The sequence below is a fragment of the Pleurodeles waltl genome, chromosome 3_1 (assembly GCF_031143425.1).
Source record: "Pleurodeles waltl isolate 20211129_DDA chromosome 3_1, aPleWal1.hap1.20221129, whole genome shotgun sequence".
Taxonomy (NCBI): domain Eukaryota; kingdom Metazoa; phylum Chordata; class Amphibia; order Caudata; family Salamandridae; genus Pleurodeles; species Pleurodeles waltl.
The window spans coordinates 1,354,149,809-1,354,173,511 of record NC_090440.1 but is presented as its reverse complement, the minus strand read 5'-3'; the positions used below and the strand labels follow the sequence as shown (position 1 = coordinate 1,354,173,511).

The 23,703-nt window shown below is 44.6% G+C and overlaps 1 protein-coding gene across 1 annotated transcript in view; it reads left to right on the top strand.

Annotated features, from left to right (window-relative positions):
* NECTIN1 (nectin cell adhesion molecule 1) overlaps nt 1-23,703 on the top strand; it is a 451,905-nt gene that overhangs the window by 363,969 nt on the left and 64,233 nt on the right. Inside the window, 1 exon segment of the mRNA XM_069224863.1 lies at nt 1,692-1,802. Within this exon segment, the coding sequence (XP_069080964.1) occupies nt 1,692-1,802 (111 nt within the window).

The window sequence follows — 23,703 nt, the reverse complement described above, 5'->3', positions numbered from 1 at the left end:
TTATTAAGTAAGCGCATGAGACTGCTTCTTTTTTTTTATTTTTGCCACAAATTCGCAAACAATCATGATTTTGTGGCAATTTTTTTTGAAAAAATACATTTTTGCTCTGGTGGGGATTTCCTTTAATATCGCGCAAACTACGGAATAGATTTACACCATATAACGAAAAGCACAATCTGCAGAACAAAATCTACCTTTCTGCCAAATGTGGTAATTCCATCCAGGGGTTTGGGCTATAATCTTGTTCAAAACTCCTATGACAATTAACATGGGAAACAGACATTTATTGACCCCCACCCCTTTTTTTCTTGGGTGACACTTGACAGATCACCCCAAAACTTTCCATGCACAACAAGAATCGCTGGCACATTTTTGGGGGGAAGATTTTGTGAAGATTCGTCAAACGACGTCAAAGATATAGGCAAGTCAAAAAAGTATTTCCTATGGAAACATGGTCCAAACTACAGCTATATATATATATATATATATATATATATATATGTTTAAATGTTTAACATCAATACCTTATACGTAGGCGCTGTGATGCAGCACCACCATGTTGAGAGCTTGTCCCAAAACTTCATGCACCTCGATCCACACTCCCAAATAGGTCAATCTGTAATCAACACCTTGCACCACACAACACTCTGAAGAAGGTGCCCAGGATCCCGATACACACTAGTCGCTTTTCTCTCCCATCATACGTAAGGAGTGCTATATAATTATTGTGATGTAATGTCATCCACTATAGTTTGTGCATCTCTGACGAGAGTTATCTGGGCTAACCCTACAACTGAAAAAAAGTCCTTCTTTCTCAAATTTTCCCAGCCATATATATTAAGTAGTGAACTTTAATTTCCAAACAAAATCCATTAAAAGTATATTTTGTCTTAAAAAATAGCAAACAGCAATTTGTAGTGGGATAATTCATCTGCAAAAACAGATTTTCAGAGATGTCTTTCAAGCAGTGATGTTTTGCTAAGTTTACCAAGTAATACAACCTTTGTGAAGTACTTAGTTTGTAAAGTTTGCAAAAATGTACAGATGAAACTTCAGTTTCATCAATCTCTACAATAATTTCTGGTTTAGACGCCTGAAAAACTAGTAACAGATATGATCAGGTAGATACCTGCAGAATATTTAGTATCAAATTTCTATTATAGCACTGCTGGTGAGAAGTGCTAGAAATGCCCCATTCGAAACTCTGCAGCAGGGTAAGATGTGTTACTACCTTTGCAATAAGTCTACATTTGATTTAAAATATTGGCTGATGCTGTCTTATTGTAATGCAGGAGGATGGATGAGAAGTGCCTGTTTTATTAATATGTTGGTTTCAAATATAGAAGTGTTGTTGACAAGGGATGTCACTTTGCCCGGAACAGCTTCTTCCTCCTGCTTTACACCTCTCCCTTTGTCCATCCATTTCCTCTTTACTACCTCTTTCTATCTACCTTGACACCACCCCTTTTCATTCCCTCCTTTCCCCTCTCTTTTCGCGTTCACACTATATCGCTCATCATCCCCCCCCCCACTCAGAGCCACTCAGAATAGTGTCTCAATCGCTTCCTACCTCCACAATGCTTGCTGCCTCTGACTCCATCTCTGCTGGGGAGTTGTGCTCCCCCCATCCAGGTGAGGTTCTGCCTCCTTGGCACCTCTCAGTTCACCTTGTTTCATTGTCCCCACCTTAGGTGGTGCACCTGGAGAACATGAAGCAAGATGAGGACATGAAGAAGCTGCCTCTTCAGACTCCGTACTACGACCTATCTGCGTACGACTCGCCAGAGTACTCTGAGAAACAGGTAAGCCTCAAGCAGAGGCCCCGTCAGGAATTGAACCACACAACTCATGTACACATCAGATAGATTCCACATTGAGACTGCCACATATCGCTAGGCATACAACTGACACATATATAATGTCAGCATATTTGAGGTCTTCCCCCACCCCATGGCATTTCTTGGACTCATACACCCATGTCTTACGTACATCCTATACGTAGTTTTAACCCCACTTTACAGTAGAGATTTGACACATATAGACCTTCAGCCTTACTGAAAGACCATCTCATGACACAGGCACACCATAACACCACCATCCGCACTCATGAAACTCTGCCTCACTGTACGGATATCATGCATACACAACTCTAACATAACAAAAACGTTGCCTCACCTGACTTAAATATACAGCTGAACTCCCTAGGTCTCCCCTCGCAGACCTCTGACATGTATACACCTTTAATATTGCTGAAACCCTATCATGGGGACCCCGCTTCTGTAATACACATCTGTCACACATACATGTTCAGCATTTCTGATACCCAGCTGTATTCTGTAGCACACATAGAAAGAGGAAAAGGCCTCAGGGGATAGTTTTTGTGTGGAAAGGTGCCCTTTTCGTGGACAAAAACAGTCCTCCTCACAATGCATGCACCATTGGATCACAGTGCAAGGGAACCTGCATGGGCACTAGCAAGCCCAAATGGCACCAGTGCAGGGACAAAGACAGAAATGTGAGGTATTCTTTCAAATATGGTGCATTCTTGCCCTTTCCCTGTGTTGCAGCGCAGTGCAGCAAGGTAACTTGCTGTGCTGTGTTACAATCTCATAAATATGCCCCTCTGATTGTACCTCAAGTCCTATCTCAAGCACAGTTTTAATGTCAATGTAGCGGAAACCTTGCGTCAGGTCACACGTCTAAATCATACACACCTTGAGCACACATAAAACCCCACCAAAGGACTCAAATTATTACACTAAGGGCCTTATTTTTTAGCCCAGTTGCCTCACATGTGCGCCCCAACTCAAAAATGTGATTAACGAAGCCATGATAGGCAACCTTGTGTGGACCTAAATGGCTTCATACCTCTGAGTTTGCGTTACTCTGCCCTAGGAAAGCATTCCACTGCTGTTGAATGGGTGTTCCCAGGTAAAATCTATGGATTTTGACGCATTTCAAGATTTACCAGAAGTTGTACATCTGGGAGTGCACCAAAACGCTACACCTGCCCTCGTTAGATCCTCTTTCTGTGTGTGCTGCATTCTGCAGCACACATAAAAAGAAAAATGTGCCTCAGGAGATTGTTTTTGTGCCAGCAGGTGTCCCTTCCAGCACAAAAACAATCCGGTTTACAACGCAGGCACCCCTCCACCACGGTGCAAAGGTGCTTGTGTTAATGCTAGGCTGCCAAAACAGCACCAGCCCAGAGGGAAAGGACAGGAATGCACCGTATTCTTTTAAACACAGCACATTCCTGCACATTCCTGCCGTTTCTTTGTGATGCAGCACAGCAAGGGGACTTGTTGCACTGCCTCACTAGGCCATAGATATGGCCCTTGGAGCCTTGCTGGAACCTCTCCTCAGTACAAACACTTCCGGAGCACCCATATGTAAAGTGGGCTCTGGCCCAGGGTCCCAGCCTTTCGTGGTGGGGGGGGGGGAGGCAAATATGTTCTGCCGAGAGTCTTGCCCTGATGACCTTGAATAATTGTTGATCAGGTTGTTTTAAATATGGTTTTCCTTTAGTATAGTTTAGTTTAGTGTGGGTGATGTGTAAGCCCATTACAGACATTTTGCATAGATAGAAATGTAGTGTTTATGTGCCATGCAACATCCATTAAAAAAAAATCTTTTAGATCAAAACAGGACCTCATATATGAAAAATAGGAGGGTGTCATAGAGATGATTTGTAATATTATTAGTGAGCTGCTGCTGTACTACAATACTGAAAACACACATCACTAATCCTGAATATTTGCTTCAAACATAGTTACAATTTGGGCCGGTGTGCCACTGCACAAAGAGTGCCTGGCCAAAGGGGGCTTGAAAGATCTGACATTCTATCATGTATTCAAAGCTATTCCGAACAGGGCCTCCCAAAATACGTTTGGCCAGTGCCCCTCAAAATCCTTAAGATGTCCCTGTTTCTGAGTAGCTGTGATCAGGGCCAGATTGGGAACCCAAAGCAACACTTGCAACTTTGTGTGACCAGTCACCTGGGAGGAGGGGTGGGCGGTGGGTCAAGTGTCAAGCACTGCTGCCTTTGTTACTGGGGTCCGGTATTGCAGCTCCACTACAAATCGGTCCCCAGTAACAAAACCGGCCCCCATTGCTGCAAAACTGGGCCCCATCCTTCGACCCACGCATGGAAAATGCGTGATGGCCGCTACGGCCAGTCCAGCCCTAAACCTCGTCTGGGGGCACCTATCTGATGGATGAATGCATCATTAGCACAGTGAAAACCTCGCATGAAGGCACACCCCGACGCACAGATACTTAAGAGTCGCTCAAACCTCTGCCCGGAGCACAAACCTGATGAATACTTCCCTTCAGCGTGGGTTAAACTTCTCAGGGTACTACACATCTTACACGTGTGAACTTACAGCGCAGTTCCAGTGCTCTTCCCAGGACATGCATTGGTTGCATGTACCCCTGCTGATTCAGGAGCTGAATTCCACGTCTCGCGTGGCACATATGAAAGGCCTGCTAACTTGGAGCCCCCAAACGACAGGGGGCTCATCTGGCACAGCAGCTGAGGGGGCAGATCCGACTCACACACGCCTTCTGGAGCAGGGACCTACTACCAGCGGAAACACGGGGAGCGATACACACCTTATGCAGTCGCAGAATTTCTTTCACCCACCTGCGGGCACTGCTTACCAGACAGCCCTTCTGCACTGTTGGACTCCCAACCGGGGGCCTGATGTGCTGTGAAGAAGGGCGAGACTAGATCTAGTTACGCTTGTGGTTATTGGGTATTGTATTTTGTTGGTCTGTACCATGCAGTCACTTCAATGAAAAGAAGCATTTTGTGCTCTTCGAATGTCAAGGTGCGTGGTCTCCTACAGTGGCCCATATTGTGTTGGGAGTGACTTTAGAATCAGTAGGTAGTCCCTGATCCCATAGGCGGCACAGCTAACCTTATACACCTTCAGCAGTACGTAACCACCTTATCCCACTGACAGCTTATCTAACTTCATACATCTACAATACCTAACGCCCACTTCCCATCAGGCTTGTCAATTGTTTCAAGACCTGGGGAAAAAATAAGTGTTGGGCCCTCCGGACACTTTTTCCATTTTTGCCAGGTGCCCGAAACACCTTTTTATCAGTATTAAGAAACATATGCGCAAGAACGGAAGAAGACATTGTATCTGACGCCCTCTAGTGGTGCAGGCATATAGTATGTCTTTATTAATAAAGACAGTAGGCTTACTTTAATATAAAAATGTTTAACGTTGGCTGAAGCAAATTGGGGGGAGGGCTTGGAAACTGGGGCTTTTGATATTCTGACAACTCTGCCTCCCCTTCTGACGGCCTTGCCTACCTTAAAGGCACACTTTATGTTGTAGCTAACCCTCTCCTACCTATAAACGACACATCTAAACATACACACCTTCAGTAGATAAACCCTCTCTTCTCCTTAGATAGCACAATGTACCGTGCAAATCTTCCTTAGCTGTTAAACCTCTTGCCTCCCATGAAGGCCACTTCTGTCCTTTTACAGTAACTACACTTTCTCCACCTATAGAAGGCATACCTAACTATGTACTCCTTTCTCAGTAACTAAAAAAAACATCATCTTCCTTAGAGCTCGCGTCTACCCAGACACACTGTCTGCAGTCACTAAAGCCACCCCACCTCAACCCAACAAAGTGACACGTGCATTTATACACTTTCTGAATTAGCTAAATCTGCTTCGTTGCCCGAGGCACGTTGTTTTGCATTTGTATATAGCACAAATTTGGCCCGATGGCATTGGAGTGCTTTATATAAAAAACAGGTTAATGTCTCGGGGAAATTAAGTGGGTTGACCATAATTGCAGGATATTGACCTGAGGCCAGCGGTTGTAAGTAAACACAACGCATGCTTTTTCCACGCATCCCATTACTCCGCAGTTTTTACAACGAATGCGTCTTTACCACGCATTCTTTTACCATTCATATCGTTACAACGACATGCCTTAGGGAAAGCGCTGGACTTTGGAGCGACTTCATTTACTAATCCAACTCCTTTCTTCGAAACAGAAGGGAAAGCATTGGACTTTAAAGTACAACGCTGCTTTCCCAAAGGCATGTCATTGTATCGACGTGTGCGTTAAAAGAATGCGTGGTAAAGACGCATTCGACGTAACCGCAGCGTAGTAACTGCAGCACGTGGTTTGGCCGCCATGCTACAGGCTCCTTCCTGAGGCCTAGCTCGCTAGTTCCAAAGTCGACAACTGGAGCTGCTAGGGTACTTACATTCCCTGTATCATAAAATGCTCCCCCATTTTATGTTAGAGGAAATGAGTACCCGTCAAGGGCAGACCAGAGATGGCAGAAGGTCATTAGAAGTTTGTCCATGGAATGTGCAAGTCTTGTAGATGGGTGCCTCTGGCAACGATCTTTTGAGCAGGATGGAGCGACATGATTCCACATCCTTTAGATAAGGTAATTACTTTGATGCTCATACAGTATATTGGCAGTACTTGGTGCATTTGTTCCCACCATTTTGAATTTTGGCACAAACGTAAGACCCACCAGGCCTCGGGATTGATAAGTTTTCCACATTTCTTCATGATATGTTTGAAAAGTTCAAATACATTTTAGTCAATGATCTTTCCAAGGATCTTAGTCTGGAGGTAGGAAACTAGAAAGTTATTTAAAATTTTAAATAAATTGGATTTGTAAGGAGGTTAATGTAATATCCGACCCCACTTGAATAATAAGTAGGCATTGAAATAAACAAATAATAAACATACATGCAGAAATGTATAAATATCAAGTGTTGATTATTGATGGAGAGAATGACTGAGTGTTCAAAAAGGCATACAAAGAACAATCATTAGATATTCTTTTTAATCGTACAGCAGCATGTCTTTCCAATACATAAAAACATATGAGGTTCATACAGTAGTATATCCACAGTTACGTTCAGCAATTGAGACGATATTACGATGAAAACACGCAAAGGCACATATAGGTGCTACCCTGCTTTTGCCTAATATAGGCCCTCATTCTGACCTTGGCGGGCGGCGGAGGCCGCCCGCCAAAGTCCCGCCGTCAGGTTACCGTTCCGCGGTCGAAAGACCGCGGCGGTAATTCTGACTTTCCCGCTGGGCTGGCGGGCGGTCGCCTTCAGACCGCCCGCCAGCCCAGCGGGAAAGAGGCTTCCACGATGAAGCCGGCTCGGAATCGAGCCGGCGGAGTGGAAGCTGTGCGACGGGTGCAGTTGCACCCGTCGCGTATTTCACTGTCTGCGCAGCAGACAGTGAAATACATGTAGGGGCCCTCTTACGGGGGCCCCTGCAATGCCCATGCCAGTGGCATGGGCACTGCAGGGGCCCCCAGGGGCCCCGCGACCCCCCCTACCGCCATCCGGATCCCGGCGGTCGGACCGCCGGGATCTGGATGGCGGTAGGGGGGGTCAGAATCCCCGCGGCGGTGCAGCAAGCTGCGCCGCCGTGGAGGATTCAATGGGGCGGCGGTACACTGGCGGGAGCCCGCCAGTGGTGCCGGTCCGACCGCGGCTTTACCGCCGCGGTCGGAATCCCCATTGGAGCACCGCCGGCCTGTCGGCGGTGCTCCCGCGGTCCTCCGCCCTGGCGGTCTTTGACCGCCAGGGTCAGAATGACCACCATAGTGTCCATATGTACAAAGATAACACACATAGCTGATGTGTTGGAACTCTTTGGTTCATTAAGTAAGACGCAAAAGTGTGTTGCCGTATCGGTCTCAGTGTTGATCAGTCCTCTAGACAATCATCAGGACTAAATGCATGTGCTCAGGCAAAATGGGTGACGCAAGTAGTGACAATCCTTGTGTGTCCAAATAATACCATAAGGTTATGTAAATAAATAACATCTATCTTAATATAGCGGGCATTAATATTTGTGACTCCAAAGCAGCTACTCTAACGCCAGCCAGAAATAAGCAGGATTAATGTAAGAGGAATCAATGCGAGAAGAATCAAGCAGCCAAGGTCAGATCAAGGGATCCGGCCAAGGAATGCTCACATGTTTAATATTGTGTAAAAACAAGAGCTCTTGCAACAGAGGTATAAGGTGGTGTCTAGCAAGACCTAAAAATGAACAGGGTTCACATATGCAGAGTTAAATATTCTATATATGGAAACAATAGGGACAAAAGTCTGGTACTGCCTAGAGTTCATCCGTACATTCAAGGTGAATATTGATAAAGGTTAACATACAGGATTTTCTTCATTTAAATTTGAACCAAGGTATGTCAATATTGCTAACTGGCTTGTTGGTTAGAGGCAATTTCTTACATCAATTCAGATCATTCACTGGGTGCCAAAGCGCTAGGTCCAAAAGCAATGTTGGCCTTGTGTCCTCGATGGGATCTCTTGGAGACCCTAGATACAACTCGAGACTTTGCCTTGAGTGTAGAAAAGAAAGTAACTAGCATTTGTGGATACATTTGACCTGTCTGGTACTCTGGCACTGCCAGATGGCAAGCTTGAAAGGGCCAGTTTGTGGGCTTTTTTTGTTTGAGGGTCTTGTGTGGCGTGATAGGACACATTACACAATAGCTTTTTCTAGCTTGCCCCTTTGGCGATGCTAGAGTGGAAGACTACCTGACAGGCCAGCCCAACACTGTCTCTGACGGCATGAGGAAACCTGACTTATAGGCTTTGCCAATGCTTGGTTATCGGTGTTACTGAAGCGCTGCAGTATGCAAAATTTGAGCTCCGACTAAAACTTTTAGAAAATCCTGCTTCTCTTAAAAAGAAACAAGAAATGTAATGTGTGGGGATTCAGTTGTACCGTTGGCATGTTAAATAGTCCCTCATACACTGTAATGGAAGCCCTCCATCCGAGGCAGAATACTTCACTAACCAATCAGCAGTATGCGGTGAGAGAGGTATAGTTATCTGAGCGGAATCAAACCCTGCTCTAGCTATATTTTAAAGAATTGGCAATAATAGGTATTGAATAGAGCTGCATATCCAAGCTAGAAATAAAAATGTTGAAATGTGGATCTCAGGGCTCAGGAGGATAGCTTTGAGAGCAAAAGTTAAATTAAGTCAGGGACTATGATGGACCTTGAGAATATATAATGCTATTAAAATGGGCTTCAGTTTTTTAGTAAAACGTGTTCAATTTTATCTCATTAAGAAATGTTTCGTTTTTAGGGTCAATCTACTTTGAAGTGGCTGACATGTTGGCAGGTATGGAGAACGCTTTCACTTGAAGATGTGAAACTATGCCCCCAGATTCACGCATAAATTGGTCAAGCAAGGAAGCCAAAATTAACTTGGGTCTCCTGGGTGCACAGGAAATACCCCAACCACTGAATCACATTTCCTGCCCTCTAGAGGGAGTAGTGTGACACAATGGTCTCTGGTCCCCTTTATTTAAAGCCAGTAACCGGCCAAACAGGAAAAGCTTTGCCTTCCAAGGCTGAGATGACTTCTGGTGAAATGATAGGTGGGATCAGAGCTGCCTCATGGGAGGAGGTGAACCCAACAGCAACACGGCACTGGTACAGTAGTATGCCTCTAAACGCTGCCTTTATTAAGTATTTCTACATTATTACATTTCATTGGCCGCCAAGTAGCTCAACTTTATATTGCACTTGCTAACATAATGTGAGCAACCTACAGGATATGGGTCTAAATCCCACTTGTCCTGAAGCATTTTGCATTCAACAGAGCACATAACATGACGATTATTATCAATAACAGTAGGGTTTGATATCACAGCATTTTGAATCGTTCTAAAATGACAACTCTGATAACAGTTGCCAGGGTAAATAAATAATAATAATAATAATAACAATAATGATGATCATGATGATAATTGCAACTAGAGAACAAATCGCATTTCCAAGTCGATGAGGGAAGCTGCTTTGCCTTTGGCTGGAAGATCGCAGGTTTGAACAAATAGGCCATCATTGCGAGTGGCCCAGTATTTGGGGTGGTATTCATCACACCTGCTAAAATCCCACTCCATTGACTCAGATTTTGATGGGTGCGATAAATACCACCACATTACAAATTGTTAGGAAATAACATGAGAATTTGGGTACTTGCTGCACCAAAATCCACATGTTCTGGTAAACACCAGGAATTCCCCCCCCAAAAAAACATTGGAAAGGTTGACCTGCCGATATTTATCACAAAACACATAATTAGGATATGCGCAGTAACAGGAGCTCCCGCATGTAGTGCAACGAATCCTGTTGCTCATAATGAGGTCCATATTGCAATATAAATCGAAACAGGAGTTCCCACTCGTATCCTGATTAACCGGGCTGCTTGTAATGTGGGCCTAAAAGTGAACATATACTTAAAGACCGCCAAGAAGTCAGTGTGGTAGCTAGGCTCCCATGGGCTCTAATGCAAGCAGGCAGACCAGGCCCCTGTTCGTCACTTGGGTGGTTGAAGACAGTCATAACTGGGATTCAGTGGGACCATAATACCTCTGAGCCATGCCATTGTTCCACCTGCATGCCCATCTGATAACTGTGCTCCCACATAGCCTGGTCAAGTCAGAAACCAGCTAGGACTTCCAGGTGCCGCAACAGATAAGGCATTGAGCATCCCAGAGGCTTGTTGCTGCGGTGCAGATCAGTAGTAAAGCAGAGCACTTAAGGCACATTAGCACTCTGTCTGCTACTGCTGTTTCTAGATTCTGAATAATGGTTTTACTTGTATATGCTGCAACTTGAATGTCTGTAAGCGCTCTGGCGTGTCTGAAATGTGACAAGATGAGACTATGCCAAAAAAACAAGCCTGCTTCTTCCCATATTTAGGTTCACTCTTTTCCCTTTCATCTTTTCTCCCCATCCTCACTCCCTCTCTGGCTCTGTTCCCTTCATCTGATATATACTTCAGTACAATCAGCTATTTTAGTCCACACGTCTTTATTCTCATCCCTTTACCTCGCACGATCTCTTTTTTCTCTCTTTGTCCTCCCTTCCTCTTCTTCTTTTTCTTATCCTTTCTTTCACTTTTTCCTCTCTTTTCTCGTTCTATCTATCTCTTTCACTCCCAAATAAATAAACAGGTTACCCACTATTGAGATACAGCATAACGAGAGTCTGTCGGGGATCAGTCTAAAGAGATTAACTGATGCCAAACATTTGAAAGGGAGGTATGAAACAGCCCATTGTGTCCTGCCCAGCTGTGCTAGCGAACAGCTCCTTTCCGGCAACTACAGAGCATCACAGGTTTTTCCTTGTATGTGTACCGGTGCAATTTCAATGGAGAAAACAAATGCCCAGTTGCAACACAAATAAAAAACAGATCAGGCTCAGCTACTCACTGTAGACATGGGCCAGTTGAGATCACTGCGGTGGTAGTGGAAGTTCAGATGAGGAAACAACTACAGATGTCATATTTCACTAGCAGGACACCCACATCCCTATAGGTTAATGGATGGTTAGATGAAGTGGGAGAGCTGCTTTGATCAAAAACTCCCACCCTTAAAATGTGCAAAGATTTTCGCTATTGATTTCTCTTTGGGGTGTCCAACATTGGTCTAGTAGTGCCAGCTTTTAAGGTTAGCCTTTTACATCTAGTTAGAACTGCTTTGCAATGGTAATGTTTAACATGAATATCTAACTTAGATTTGGACCTCCTGGACCTATGCTGGAAACACTTGAGCTATTTAGCACCTCATACTAGCACAGTCACTGCTCAAAATGGAAATTGAGTTGTCAAACCTGTCAGTTTAAAGGTTGTTTTATCACTAAACATTTTCCCTTCACCTCTCCTATATTTGCTGAATTTATTTTTGTTCTCCTTAGGACTCTGTGCACTTTACCATTGATAACCAGAGCTAAAGTGCTAGAGCTGTCTCCTTTAAACAGGGTAAAATTGGCTTACTCCTAATTGGCACATATAATTTACCTATAAATCCCTTGTAGAGTGGTATCATATACACAGGGACTGTAAATTAAATGCTACTAGTAGGGCTACAGAACTTATTGTGTCACCCACTTAAGTAGCTCCTTAATCCATGTCACAGGCCTGCCATTGCAGCCTGAATGCACTTTTAAAACTGCCAATTCGACTTGGCAATGTAATCCCCTTGCCAAGCCTTGTGAGGCCTACCTATCTAATAGAATAACATTGAGTTGCCTTATTACATTTAATAAGGTCTAACTTTTTATTGGGAACAGGGAAGAATTGTATGCAGTATCTGAGAAGTTGTAATTAAAATTCCTCTTTAAGTTGCGTTTTAAGTTACAATTTTGAAAATGTCCCTTTTAAAAAGTTGTCATTTTCCTGCCCTAAACTATTTGGTGCCTGCAGCCTCCCCTGGGTCACATTACTGGGTGTGGCAATAAGACTTTGTTTATTCCTTCCAGACAACCACACACTAGAGGGATTAGGTGTGCCTGAATTGGCCATCCAGTGGCAGGATACAACGGGGGAGCTGGGCATAGTCCCACTTGAAACTGAATAGGCTGTGCTCTGCCTTCACATAAAAATAATTGTCATCCCTGCATTGTTGAAACAGCCAGTCTGGAGCCAGGGCACAGGAGTCAGGAAACTTCAATACTACAAAGGGAGTTCTATAGAAACTTCTCCTACTTCCAAGAAGACACCATGTATAAAAAGGGGACCCTCAGACCCACTCTTTCTGGACCTGTGGAAGGACTCTCAGAGGACTGCTTTTTGTTGTGGAACACTGTGTACTCCAGAAGATTGCTTTGATGCCCCTGGAAGTACTGCTTTGCTGTCTGGAGCCTGCCTTGGACCTTCATGGGCCTGTCCTGCTTTATCACTTGAAATCAGGACTACCAGTGTGACTCCAAGGGCTAGTTTGCTGGCCTCCTCTCAATCAGAGTCTTATGGACACAAAAGGCTCCTGTTATCTTGAACCCATACCTGGACCCAGCCTGAGTGAGTTCTAATCCTCCAAGTGGTGCCCCTCCAGTTCTGAGCCCTTGGCGGTGGAGATAAAGCTGCCCAAATAGCCAAAATCAAAAACTTGGAACTTTTACAGACTGTGGGTATAACCTGCTCTGAGGATCGAGAAAGGACTGTGACCAACCTGATCCATTATCTTCCCAATGTATGTCACCAGTCTGCCTGACTTTAATGCAGCTCCCACTACGTTCTTCTCTGCAGCATCAAATCCTGTTGAGTGACCCTTCACCACAGGGGTATCTGGCCTCATGGAGCTATTTTCAGCTACAGCCTCCTGCCTCATCCCTCTGGAGAATTTCAACTTCCAGAAAAGTGACTAAGTCAGAACGTAGAAATCTTCACCTTGATTTTGTCCGGGGGCTCCTCAAACACCGCCTGCAGCCTTGTCCTACTGAACCTTTCCTTCTCAGAATATTTTCTTCAAAATTTTAAAAACTGACAAAATGAAGCACTGACTGGAACCAATCCACTCTTCTTATATGACCAACGCTGTAGTGCATTCCCCCATATTTTTCAGCTTTGACCCAGTCTTGCGCAACTAGATATCCGTGGTTGGCACTTTGATCTTTTAGGTGCTAGTTTTGACTTAAAACTTTAAAAATTCATAACTGTGGTTCTACTGATTGGGTTTTTGTCTTTTTGGTCTCAAATAATGGAATACTTTTTACTCTATTTTACTAATTTGGTGTGAATGATTTCTTGTGTTATTTTTTCACTTCATTACTGTTTGAGCACTGCATAAATAGTTTACATGTTACCCCTAAGTTAAGCCTGGCTGCTTTTGTACCAAGCTATCAGAGGGTAAAGCACAGGTTAATTTAGTGACTGTTGTGATTCACCTTGAAGGTGATTGCAGCTGTTGCTTGAATAGGAGTCACCCCACCTACCTTCCTTCAATCAAACTCCAGTTTCTCGCAGTAGCTTATCATGTTAAGGTGCCTACTGTAACAATCCAAGTGTAATATGCATGTCACAGTTTGGAATACTTAGATAGTGCCATCCTTGAAATGCACACTGTCTGCTATGCATTCAGAGGGTGCTGATGTGTGATGGCAGGGGAGCCGAGGCCAATGCCCTGCACTGTGTCTACCGGGCTGACTGGCGGAAATGTCGTAATACGACATTACCGCCGATCAGCCAGGTGGAAACATTGTAATACAAGGGGGGTAAGGCTGCCGGCTTGACGGCGGCCTCATCCCTGCAGCTTTGGTGGTCTGACAGTCGTAATCAGGCCCTTAGACTTTTTAAATTAAAATGAGCCCTCGATTGCAGGTGCAACTCCTACAGAAAAAAGCGTGTGTATCACTTAAAAAATTGATATGATTGTTATTACCTAGGTGCAAACTAATGCAATTGATCTAATTAGAAAGTGCTGTGAGTGCCTAACTGACATTGACCTTGATTACCAATGTCCTAGAGCAGTGGTACTCAATGTACGGCCCGCGGGCCACTGGTGGCCCGGCAGACCTTTCCTTGTGGCCCGCAGAGCTCCCTCTTGGACCCCTGTTTGCCACAGATAAAGTTGCTCGAGGTCCGTTTTTTTTATTCATTCTGCTAGCCAAGCAGCATCATTGTGGGATTCTGGGCTTTGTTTCTTAAGTTAGTTCAGCTTGTTTTGCGAGCAAATCTGTCCTGCTCATAGAACAAGCTGAAATGACGATAGAAACAAAGCCCATAATCAGAAAAGCTATAAAAACGATGTTACAAAGGCATGCTGTTCATGCTTTTCTGGTTTTGGGCTTTGTTTCAACAGCAAGTTCAGCTCGTACCTTCAGCAAGGCATCCCTGCTCATAGGCATCCCTAGCTTAGCTGACAGGGCAGAGGAGGTGCATAAAAAAAGGTAAGGAAACTTTGGTCATGAGTACAGTGGGAGAGGGTCAGTGAGCGTGAGTATCAGGGCAGGCAGTTAAAATGAACAAAATAGTCTGTATCTATTTTTGGTCTTAAAACCTACAGGTAACAGAATGTAAAATGTACAAAAAAGATTTGAAAGAAATCAATTTCTAGAACTCTTTGGAAAAGGTGTGTTATTGTTCACATCCTCATAATCCCTCACCCTACTCTATCTCCTTGGGAATGCCACAGCTTCGATTCGGACCTCAGGCACATACCAGACCGTACATTTTGGCCCCTGAATAAATGTTTGTGAGTACCCAGGTCCTAGAGGATGCTGCACAATTTATCGCACCCAATAGAACAGGGTTCATAACTTAATGAGTGTGAGAAATAGTACCAATTACAATTTGTGCTCTCAAAAATGGGTCATAACATACAGATTTTGAAACTTTTAGTACCAAAATCTATGTGTCCCAATATTTACGTCCCTTTCCACTATTAAATTCTGACAGGTTTGACCTGCAAAAAGTTTTCAAGGAAAAAAATCTAAGAATGCAGTCTTTATTGCACACAATAATTACCAAGTGTGATAAAGGTATCACCACTTGTATCTGCAAACAAGTATTTCTGAAGCAATCATTAGTTAACAAGGTCCTCCTAATGAAGAACTTAGAATAGGTACTCCTCGATTTCTACTACATACTTCAATACTGTGACACTATGGCTCTCATTATGACCCTGGCGGTCTTCTGACCGCCAGAGCTAATGTGGCGGTAGTACTTCCAACAGGCTGGCTGTACATGCCACCACATTATGAGATTGGAGGGTTGGCTGCAGCCAATATACCACTCATACTGCCAAGGCGGTATGAGTTGCCGGGCCGGAGATGTCCATCTCCAGCCCGGCGGCCAACAGAGTACCGCCCCTGGCATTATGAGCCGGCCTACCGACATGGTTTCCGTGGCATTAGCAATGTCACAAAAACCATGGCGGTAGGTCCTATTGGTGACAGGGCACTCCTTCCCTGTCACCGGTAGTGTCTCCCCCACCCCCAACATTCACCTGACACCCTGCATCCCCCCTCAATCCAAACTCACCCACCCTGATCCAAACACACACACACCCAACATTTTCACTCACCCCCACCCCCTCTGATCCAAACCCATACCCCCCAACATTCTCACTCACCCCCGCCCCCTCCGATCCACTCACACAACCCCCACCCCCTCCGATCCAAACACTCACACCCCGACATTCTCACTCACACCCTCCAATCCACTCACACACCTGCCCCCGCCCCTACAGCCAAACACGCACACAGACACCCACACACACCACGCACACACCCATTCACTAACACTTCTATACATGCATTCATACACACACTGCCATGCACTCATTCAAACATGCATACTTCCAGACAGACTCACACACATTCTTTCACACATTCACACTGACATTCAGACACACACTCACTTCACTATTCTTACACGCATTCACTCACACGCATACAACCACGCAAACACACACACAGACGCATTCACACATGCACTCACACACTCAGACACACACACACAATACCCCCCCTCCCGCCCGACTTATCTTGTCCGGTGAGGAGGTCGTCCGGCAGGGAACAGGAAGGGGCGCTGCTACTGCCAACAGCATCCCTTCAGCAGAACACTGCCAGGCTGTATTTCTGGTCATAATACGGCTGGCAGCGTTCTTCTGGCATGGCGTGGCGGTGCAGGTGGGAGGAGCGCCACCTTACAACCATCCACCAGCATGAGCACTGCCAGATTTCCGCCCTTATTGTGGCAGAAGTCGGGCAGTGCTCATAATATGGCAGACGGATGGTAGCCGCCGTAGCAGTATGTTGGCAGCCGTTACAGCGGCGGTAGACAGTTTTTACCGCCAATGTCATAATGACCACCTATGACTTCATTATTAGCTGTGTATTTAGATGGTACTTAATCTCACAAGAAGACAAGTTGGTGTGGCTTCCCTGCAGGTTTGAGCACAGATTCCCACAGTAACAAAATCAGAGTCAATTTTGATAATGCTCATCACATGCCAGAAACAATGTCTCTCGCCACTTAAGGTGTAATTATTGTCCAGCTCATTGGTACCTATTTTATCACAATGGAAAAATGTGAACAGCAGAGTTCCCTCACTCCAGGTTCAATCTTTTGTGCTGTTTTATTCAAACAAAACTGTACCGGACGTGTTCATCCAGCTGAGCAATCTAACTCCTTAAGGATTGCATATCTTGCCTTTTCTCTGGCCCCAGTGTGTTCTAAATCTGAAAAATCCTCATGTAAACCTCTAAAAGAAGCCACACTAATTTAATTTCAGGAATAATTACTGTTTTTACACGAAGAATGTAATACAGCGTGTGTCCAGCTGAAAGTAAAAATAATGAAATAGATTTTAAATACAGCAGTGATGGAGTGAGGGCTGACAAGACAGCCAAATTGGTTAATTTGCCAGTGAGAATAGAACTCCTGCCGCTCACCTATGGCTGCGCTGGCCAGCCGCCAGCAGACTCCACATTCACATACGCCAGCAGACTACTTCGCCCACTTGGCACTTGTCCTTTGCGCGCGCTACAGTTGGGCTACTTTGCAATTGGATGAGTGATGGTTTAGTCATCCAATTATAAAGCATATTGTTTAATAACAGGTAAGTGCCCGCCACGCCGCGGAAATCAGAGCCTCTGCAGTCAGTATTTCACTTTGCTGCCTGCTTGAGACCTTTCTGTTGCTTTCAGTCCTTTCTCTTCACTCCCTTCCCCTCCCTCGGCTCTCTCACCAACAGTAAACACAGAGGTCCCGGCAGGCACCGAAAAGGAAAATGATGGAGGACATATTACAAAATAAACACAGAAAAAAAAAATCGGAAATTGCAGCTTATAAAAATAACTGATTTTGGTGCAAGGGGGGTTGTGCCCCTCACCCCTCTGGACCTCGGTGCCACTGCACTGGCTACACCACTGGTAGGAACGTCACTGCGAGCATGGGTATCTTAAATCACGAGGCAGCCTAGAGCATATAATATGCAACGGCTTATTTCCCCAGAAACGAATGCCTAATAAGGGATAGTAACACTATGTTGGCTAGAAGGAGAAATGGGATTAAACTACAGTTAATAGAAGCAGGAGGGGTGAAAAAAAAATTACGCATGTTTTTCGAGGCATAAAATTGGTCTTGTAGCTCCTTGGTGCCTTCAATGATGGTGAAATCATACATTAGGTGTTTCCATGAGCACACCACGAATCAAGCTCTTTAGAACTACCAGATATTTCCAGCAATTGTGTTTAAAATCAGAGGCGCTCTTTACTGTCTGAGGCATACATCATGTTGTCAGAAGGAGATGGTAAAACTGGAAAAAACTGATTTCGTTATGGAAGAGAGATCGGGGGCAGATTTGTCTGTGTCCAGCGGGACTCAAAAACTTCAAAGCGATTATTACAGTGAGACAACGATCAATAACATGCCATTGATGGGCCACAGAGGTATAAACCAAGCCCACTCCTAGACAAAGGTCGACCCTCACTCGACAAATCCAGCAGTGTATCTTTAACTATCAGCTTCCAAGATAGCTCAGTGAGATAGACGCTCTCTGTAAGAATGTGTGTCCAACCGGAGGGTCCAGAGAGGTCAACTCATCCTTTAACCCGTCTGAGCCCGATGGAATGACTGTCAGTAAAGAGTGATGTCAAGTAATAACTGGGCAATTCGGTTTGTGGTGTGTTTTGCGGATAAAAAAAGTGAATGCAAATCAGTTTAATGTTGGTGGCGCGGCGGGAGCCAGGAAAGGATATAAACTTTCACAGAAATCATGAAAAAACATCTCTTAAACCTAGAGCTGCCTGGTATAAATGGAGAGGAGGAGACACAGCCGTAATCTCCAAGCACCCCGGTGAGGAATCCTGCGCTCTGGCCGCGCTGGGAGTTATTAGCTCTGATCATTTCTGCACTTCAATGCTCCATTCCACTATATGGTTCTATTTCTGAACCGCTTATGCAAGGCGACACGAGCTGGCTTTCCTTTAGAGCTGCAATCAGAGCGGTGCGGTTGGCGCTGGTGACATTTCAGGAGCCTCGCGCTACCTGCGGCGCGGGGGTAGCGGGTTGGCACGTGTACCTGTCGCGCAGACGTGCTGTGACGCTGCGAGCGTTCAGTAATGAGCGACCCAGGGGGATTGTGTGGGAAGAGCAGCGGGTGGTATGGCTGCAGAGGTCTTGTCCATAAGAAGGCCTAAGCCTATAGCATCAGTCAGCACAGGGCCAAATCCTCTTACTATGAGACCATGGCCTATATGTACGAAATTTCCGATTTGTATTTCCTAAATAGCGAATCCTAAACAATAGCTATTTAGGAAACGCAAATTGGAATGTACTAAAATTGTGATTTTCTAATAGCGATTCCTATGGAGTTGCAATCGCTAGTAGGAAATCGCAAACTCGTAAATGCAAAACCATTCCTACCTATGGGCCTTAGGCCCAGAGTGATGGTTTTGTATTTCCAAATCTGTGATTTCCTAATAGGAAATTGCAAATTCAGGAATTGAAATCCAACCCTATCTATGGGTCTAAGGCCCCCTTTAAATCTAAGTGAAAAAAAGGTGGTGCTTGTGTGAAGCGCTCCTCTGCCCTCGGGCGAGTGCTCGCTCTATGTATGGTGGCCACGCATCCTGGATTTGCCAGAACAATCCCAGTTTTTCACCAACTGTCTCAGCAGATTTCTGTAATTTTGGGTCTAGTCCTGGTTTTGAGTATGGGTCGACTTCAAATAGTGATGGCCCGTTTTTAGGTGTTACCAGTGCTTAATTTGTAAATAAAAACGTGCCGGTGCCCAAAGCTCTCCTCTGAAACACGGGGCTGCTGCAATTAAATTTGGGAGCACGCAATACTAAGGCAGCTTGATCATGAAGCCATCTTGAGCCTTTTTAATGCATTTACAGCCACTCCCTGCCCCTTCAGCCCTCTGTTGCAGCTTTCTGCTTTCCCCTTTTTTTACGATTTTTTATTTTTCTCTTACTCCGTCTTTCCCATATGTGTCTTTTGCTCGCAGTAAATGCTTAAGGCAGAAAAATAAGTGCTGTTCATCAACAATAAGTGCTGGTGCCCCACATCGGAAACCACTGTCTCAAATTAAGCACTGGGTGTTACAAAGCAGCACTAGCTAACAGCTGTTATTAGAGAGATATTTTTACACTATGCTGCTGGGTATTAAAGCTGGCTTTTTATTTGTTCCCCTAATGCCTCATCTGTGATTCTATATTGATGAACGCTTTTATTCTTGGCCATGTGAATCATGTTGAATTAGTCCTTCCTCTATTTGTTTTGCAAATTGTCCCAGTTTTTGACTTTCTAAATCTGGTCACCCTAGCTCTATGGCACTGCAAAAAGTGCATTTTGGGTGCTTTTTTTAATTTGCACATGGTTACCATCGAATTGGATACAGTGAAAATAAGCTTTTCTAAATGACCATTTTGCATTTAGGAGATGCTATGCACATGGGGCTTGGAAATCGCAAATAGGAAATCCCTATTCGGCATTTTCTATTTTGGTAATCGCAAAATGCAATTTCTACAGGGTAGAAATCACAATTTCTGAAGCCACAGAGCCGTTTTGTAATTTGGAAAAGGCTATTTTACATTTCTTAATGGGCTAACATTTTGATTCGGTCCGTTAAATGCAAATAGCTTTTGTACATATGGGACCAAGAGCCGTGCTTAATTTGAGCTGGTGTTTGCTTATGAGGCCCACCTTTTCCTATTTTTGGGAACCAACACTTATTTCTACACTTCAGGTTTTGACACACAGCAAGAGGAGAAGAACTCAAAAGAGGAAAATAAGAAAGAAGAAACTGTGGAAGGAAAAAACTGTGTCAAAGGAATAAAGCAGGAATGGAAAAGAAACTGAAATATTGTGATAAAAAGGCAGAGAGTGCCTGGTAGTGGTGGAAAGAGGTGAAATCAAGGCTAGGCTGAGTGGGTAATCAGCATCTGTGGTATTCAAACAGAAAGGTAACATATGTACCAGTGGGTGTTGGCCAGCAAGGCTGTGGAGCATAGGACAGATAAATGTGCCAGCCAGCCAAACCATGAGGGTGAGGTGGAAAGCAACCATCGCACCCCATATCTGCCTATCTATTGATCTCTTTCTAGCACTTCCCTCATTTCTACCTTGCACTCTTCAAACTGTGCCTTTCAGCACCCAAGCAGTACCTGTACACCATTCTGTACCACAGGTACCCTATTATACTCCAATAATATATGAGTCACTTCTCCCACTGTTCTCATCCTTCCATTAATGGCCGTGACTACCGGCCACATTTCGCAGGCATCCTACCCCGACCTCTGTCACCCTACACCAGCCCTCATAAAACCCGGGATCAGACAATTGTCCATTTGAATCTGCAACACCACTGTGTCACCTAATATTTCCTTTTCAAGAGCCCCACAGCACACATCCCCCAATCTACTATTCCATCCTCATCCACAATCCAACTGTCACTCCTTGAGAACCTCACTGCAACCTGGCCACTTCTCCACTTACAGGCACATTTCTCACCTGGACACTCTTCCCACCTGCATACCACTGCCCCCATACTAATGTAGTTTCCCCCTGTCCATTAACCACCTTTAATTACCATAGACCATCCCTTATGCCTGTCCGCCCACCCAACCACAAGTATTGCAACCAACCCATGTCTTAATGTACCCCACATGAAGAAGGATGCCCCCTTCATTGCCAAGACAATCAACCTGGCAAACCACTGTCATCTGGCAGTTCCCATGAAATCCAGGGGGAGACATTATGTGTGCCCTTTCAACCTCTTTCTCACTCCCCCAAACACCTGCTTATACTATCTTTCTTCATCTACTAGGTGTGGGGTTGCAGATTTGCAAACACCACTTTTCACCTTTCAATGTCAATCATGCTCTTTCCCAGTGTTCACCCTAGTGTTCCAAAGTTCTGGTCTCCGGTTAAAACACAGTTCCTCCCCTTCACTTAACCAGTATTCACAGTCATCTTGTTTCATTATCTCTAAAAGAGAAGCTAACTAGCCACCCCTGTTGCCCACACTGGATCACTGCTACCCCAAATCACTCATCCCTGTCTCCACCAAGGTCCTGGTTTCCTGAGAGCTCCTCCATATCTTTCCATACCTGTCATCCACTACATAATCAATTTCCAGCCATATGCTACAGTCACTAGTGCCACATTCCCACTGTCCCCACCGAAGAACCCCAACTCAAATGGCAATCAATAGAATATATAAAACCCATGCCTATACTTCTCCACTCACCTACCATCTCCTAAACTTGTTTTGTAGTTTCCAAATAAATGTGATACTCTTAAGATGTCACCCTTGTTCATTCCGAATTGCTGGTCTTCCCACTGACACCATGCCTGGTATCACCCCCATAATGACCCCAAACACATTCATGCGGATTCTCCACTCCTTAAAATTGCAGAAAGAGCCAGCACAGTTCATATCTTTATTACATCCATCCCGTAGGGCAACCGATTCTGAAAGCCCTATTCAGACCAGTACGCTGGGACCGTCTCTCCGGCACATAACTTCCGCTGCACTGCCCAACACCCTACATGCTAACTAAGGAGCAGTGCTAGTATTCCGCTTCAATAGAGGGACTATGTGTTTAACTACCACCAATCGTAAAGTCTGATAGCAGTGCTGCACTGTCTTACCTGTTCCTACCATATTAACAACCAACGTATCGTGCCAAAGAGAACACTGGGGACCATAGGCAGTAGTCCTTCTAAGTATCAGCCCCAGCCCTTATCGAAATCAAGGCACAGTAATATTTCATTCTCTTCTACCAAAAGCCATACCCACCAGAAAACAAGGGGGATGGGGAGGAGACACGCCAAAGGACATTTAGACTCTTTAATTCCAAACCTCTCCCACTGCACCTGGTTTAGAGTTAATGGACCCTTTCACAGAGATGCCACTGCCAGGATCCCATTGGCCAAGCTGGAATCACACAGCCATTACCTTTAAAAGCAGCCCCTAATCTACAAAATGTAGTAGTTTTTAATAATTTACATACTAAACGCGACACTTGCAAAATGAAGCACCGCCAACTCCTGTGAAGTCAATTAAATCAATCGCAAATTACTTATAGGTTAATATAGGTGGGGGGCATACCAAACAGTGTGTTAACCATGAGCAAGGGGGAAATATCCTTGTCCCAGTATCTACCTCTTAGAAAAGTGGCAACCATGCTACAACTGGGAGACAAGAAAGGATGAAGATCTCTAAAAGGGGAAATGGTGAGAATTGCAAAAAATCATAACTAGGAATCCTTAAGAGTTGTGGGCAACACGAACATGGCTGTGGCCTGATATATGCAAAGAGTGTTTTAAATGGGCAGATACCCTCCGGTACTGAGTACCTGCACCTTTTCAGTTTGAAAGGGAGCATAACTATACTTCTCAGTAGTGTTGCAGTACATTTAATAGTTAAGTGCCTGCACTACTCAGACCTGCTGCAATACATTTAATGGGAAAATACCTGTGCTTCTTATCTCTACTGCAATACATTTAATGGATTAATAGCAGCACTTCTTGGCAGCAAACAAGAGCTCTAAAGGGTGAATATCTTTACTTCGTTATTTTCGTTTAAAGCACTGTATACAAACCAAACCCCCAAAGTGTGTCACAAGCAATATGTCTCCATTTGTACTTCTAGCAATGCACCCACACATATTGCACCACATAAAACGAGCCATACCTTTTGGCTTTATCAGTATTAATGAGCCTGAAGGACCGTCATCATCAAATAGAGAAACCTCAACTCTCATCCTTCCCCTCACACCACTTTTAGCCTGAGATGTCTTCCAAATAGAGTCTTAAACCTTCAAGGCCAGACTGGTGAACAAAAAGCAGCTGAAGCAAAAAATTCTCAAACCTGCCATGCACCATTCGTCTTCTAACACAATCTCTCT